General features: G+C 30.2%; 1 protein-coding gene across 1 annotated transcript; it reads right to left on the bottom strand.

Moving 5' to 3' along the window:
* Positions 1-1,481: 1,481 nt before the first annotated feature.
* On the bottom strand, positions 1,482-2,332 carry LOC119684563. The gene is made up of 3 exons (XM_038098623.1): positions 2,119-2,332; positions 1,837-2,050; positions 1,482-1,780 (listed from the first exon to the last, which is right to left on the bottom strand). Exons 1-3 carry the CDS (start codon positions 2,271-2,273, stop codon positions 1,658-1,660), a joined length of 492 nt encoding a protein of 163 aa, XP_037954551.1. The 5' UTR covers positions 2,274-2,332; the 3' UTR covers positions 1,482-1,657.
* Positions 2,333-4,547: the final 2,215 nt, after the last annotated feature.

Genomic DNA, 4,547 nt, shown 5'->3' with positions numbered 1-4,547 from the left:
CTTCAGCATATAAAGCAGCAAGACTGATGGGCTGAGAGCAGCAGAAGTGGTAGGTTCTGCATTAAAGCAGCATTAAAATGCAGAACAACATTTGTTCCTGGAAAGAAAAGTCGCAAAAGTTACGCCGTTATAAACCCAGAGCCGCGTATGCCGGCACTTGGCAACGGGCTTGGATGGATGGCCTCTGTTTTCTGCAGTCGAATTCGCATTTTTATTATTTTCAGTGTCTTTACTTCGTTTTAATAACTTTTAATTTATATTACGTTATTAATTTGTGATAATATTTAGCATGCATACATGTTTGCGTATTTAATCACTTAATTAAGCCTTTTATAAATTGACATTCACATATAAATGAGGTAAGCGGTTATTTATGTTGATACCCATATTGTGGGCAAGGTGCAGACGACCAGCCATTCGATTTATTTCGCTTTCCAGTTAAATGAGGAAGTAATATTGAGGAGCTAAGGAAAGTGCAGAGTTTTATTTTTATACTGAATTTGATTAAAAATTTAAGTGATAATGGAGACAAGGTACAAATAGCAGAGAGTAAAAGAAATTCTTGAAAGGTATAAGTACAGAAAAATTATTTCAATAAAAATTTGCAAAGATTTGCAAAGATTTTTTAAAATTAAAGAAAAGTTTATGACTAAATAATTTTCGGATGGTTATAATGAATATTGTGAAAATCTGTCTGTTTTTATTACATATAACATATATTATATAGGCCCAATTCAAAATTTCAACATTTAACTTCTTTCTTCTATGACCCAAGTAACAAGTACACTCTTGGTGCTACATAAGATAAGTGCATAAGGTGCATAAGATCTAACTATATAAAAGAATTTGAAATACTTAAACGAAAAAACTGGATCATTTTTCTATTTTAATAGAACGGTTGGATGAACGAGTAAATGGGTAAAATTAAATTGTTGCATCTGGGGATAGTTAAATAGGAAATTCAGCTATAGCCGCAGAAATACCATTGTCAAAAAATCAAATGCATGGTGTGGTATTTGGGCTAGATGTATAATTGGCCAGTACTTTTTTGAAAATGATGTGGGTGTGACATAAATCGTAAATTCTTATCTTTATAGATTACCATTGAAAATTATAGATTACAAATTACCATGGAAATTAATAGTTAAAACTTTGGCAAATTGGAATTCGTGGTAATGGAAGATATAGGGTTAAACTTTATGATGTTACTAGCCATACAATGCATTCTGATTTGTGTTTGTTGCGCGACAAAGTTTCGGATATTTTGTTATTATTATTGCTATTCGGTTTTTATACCGAATTGTGTCTATACAATCCATTTCTAATTTGCAAATATATTCCATATTGAAACAGGAAATAAATCAGCTTATTCCACAGTTTATAGTATTGTAAAAGTATAAATATATAAATATAAAAATATATAAATATATAAATATATATATATAAAAATATATAAATATATAAACATACAAAAACATGAATAAAAACGGGAGGCCATGATTCAACTAGGATCGTTGCCCCAATAATAATGATGATATAAATATAAAAAAATATACAACAGTCTATTATCTACTACTTTCAATAATTTAGAAATGTGAAGAAAATATAATGAAATATAAATTTTGAACCACTATTTGCGATGTTGTCTGAATTAATTTTAGATCTCAGGATATGCGTCGAGAAGTATAAGAATTATTTTATCCAGTGCTCCCTTAATTGTTGTGGTGCACTTACAGCCAAGCGCTTCTACTATATGCGATAAAACTGCATCACAGAGTAGCTAAAAATATATATTATTTGAAAGATCAAGAAGAAATAATGCTAATCCAAACTTACAATGATATCGTTTCTACGTACTCCATTTTCATAATGTGCACGAGACCAGTATGAGAGCATTAAATTCATTCTTCTTACATCGTGTATCCCATTTTCTATTAAATACGTAAAGGTAAATAATACAGACTTGGAGTGCTTGTATAAGACTACAAGATTAAGTTTTCCATTTTGATCTCGAAATTGGCCAATAAAATGTTCATTTTTTGTAAAGAAACTGGATTAAAAAAGTAAGGAAAAAATTTAATTATAATGAATTTAAAAATTAAATTATAAATTATTCACTTCAAAAAAATTTCATGAGAATGATATTGAATGTTTTGTTTCACATAGCGCCAAGCGTTCAGCAAAGCTGCTTCCTCATAAAGTGTAAATCCAAGGGAATTCACTTCAGTTTTGTAGTCAATATCCTTAATTGGTACTGGATATAGGGTTGCCATTTTTGAATTTAGAATTTTTTTACTTTGTTCGAATTTACTTTTAAATTCAGATCCTAAACAATGACAGTATTCATAAAAAAATAATATTATTAAAATATTTTTTATTAAAACTAAAAAAATTGTAATTAATTAAAATCATTTTTGTACTTAACTTCGTTTTCAATGATTATTCAATTTAAAATACTTCACCAATTAAATTACACTGATATGAGAATTAAAAAAAATAAAAATGAATGAAATCAGTTATATATCAGAGTCATGAATATGAGATGAAACTAGAAATTACGAATTGTCAAGTTCTTGAAACCACATCTCAAACTAGATTCATCATTTCATTATCATCTGGCTGTAGGTCCCTTCTTGTTAAATAATTCAACGTTTAAATTTTTTGCACTGCAATATAGAGGACAGAAAAAAGAGGATGACGTATATGTAATTTTAATAATATTAACTTATAGTAGATCGTAGTCCTGATGATGGCTCTCAAGGAGAGTCGAAATATAAAGTATATCAAAAAAAATATTAAACGTTGAATTATTTAATAAGAAGAGACCTACAGCCAGATTAAAAAAATATATAAAAAATATATAAAAAAATATCATAAACTTTTGTTAATAACTTAAAACTTTTTAAGCAAATTAAAACAAATTGAATAAAGTTTTGAGAACGTTAAAAATCAATTTCTGAAATATTGGATTACAGGTATATATATATCATGTCAAGCTAATTGTGTAGATTTGTAATTTGTGGGTTCCTATTGTAACTATGCAATGTTTTCCATTTCAATTGCAAGTTCAAATCTATTGCAGTTAATACTTGGTAAAATAATAAAAAACCGTCAATAAAAATATTCAAAAGCATGAATTATGAATCATTTAAACGCTTCCTTATGACACTGAAGAAAGCAGCACTGAGGAAAGAGTGGAAGCAGAAGCTACTACGCACGCTTACGGTGCCAACTGCAAGCAAACACTTTGTCTACTTAACCCGACGAAGTGATTAACATGAGCGTTAATATTTTACAGCACAAATAAAATATTTCAATACTCACTCTCTCACATAAGTGCATTCACATATGTACATGTCTCGGCCAACATGTATGTATGTATGTATTTATGTTATTATATAGCCTAAAGACAGCAAGCTTTAATTTAACATTAGACTGTTAGCGAGAAGATGGAAAACTGCCATGCCTACTCAATACACGTATGTGTTAAGTGTACTTATGTTACTAGCCCGGTTACTCGTAAAAACTTGCCAGTATGAGTGCACAGTGTACATTGTGCATTGTACAGGTTTGGCTTGGCGGCGAGTAAATGTGTGTGTGTGCTCGTATCTATGACCGGTGAGCATGCGAGCATTTGGCTAATTCAATAAACTTTATGTGTACTTAATGATAATTGTTAAGTGTTAAGCGGAAAATTTTAAATTGCAGTTGTCAGTTAGTTTGCTTGATTGTACGCAATCTTCATGTACATGGAAACTTAGCCGCAAGTCAACTGAGTAACCAGTACGTACTACGTACACTTATGGACAAACTCGTTAAATATTTATTAGTTAAATTGCATTGCAGTAAATGAAATGAAGTTTCAAATTTGCAAATTTGTTTATTTATTTACTTAAGAGTAATTGTAAATTTTATGATCTTTAAGTATATTTTTCAATTTTTTCAATTTTCTACTTTAAGTTGTTTACTTTTGATTATTTTCGTTGTCAGTATGAGTTATATTGACAAAAAGTGATTAATTAATTAATTCATAAATTATTAAATAAAATAGTTTTGAAAAGTTTCTGATTATTTTACAATACTGCATATATTGACATACATTAAGACCGAAAAGTTTTCGGAAATTCTCATTTAAAATTCGCGCGCTGTATATTTTTCGATATTTTAAGTTTATGTAGTTTGGCAGCACTGTCCTTAATTACTATGCCAAAAATGAGCGCGATCTGTCAGACAGTTCGTTTACGGCAGCTGTTGAAACCAGTTCACCTCAGTAGGGCGTTGCGAAAAAAACAATGGAAAAAAATATTGAACAAAGAGTTTGCATCAAATTTTGTGTTTCGAACGAAATTTCGTGTGCAGAATCGTTGCGAATGCTACAAAAGGCTTATGGGGAATCAGTTTTATCGAAAACTCAAGTTTATGAGTGGTACAAAGCCTTCCAGGACGGTCGTACGACCGTCGAAGACATTTCGCAACGCACTACTGAGGTGAACTGGTTTCAACAGCTGCCGTAAACGAACTGTCTGACAGATCGAGCTCATTTTTGG

Source organism: Teleopsis dalmanni, chromosome 2, assembly GCF_002237135.1.
Source record: "Teleopsis dalmanni isolate 2A chromosome 2, ASM223713v2, whole genome shotgun sequence".
NCBI lineage: Eukaryota > Metazoa > Arthropoda > Insecta > Diptera > Diopsidae > Teleopsis > Teleopsis dalmanni.
Note: the sequence above shows the minus strand (reverse complement) of the source record. Positions and strands in the feature narration are given on the sequence as shown.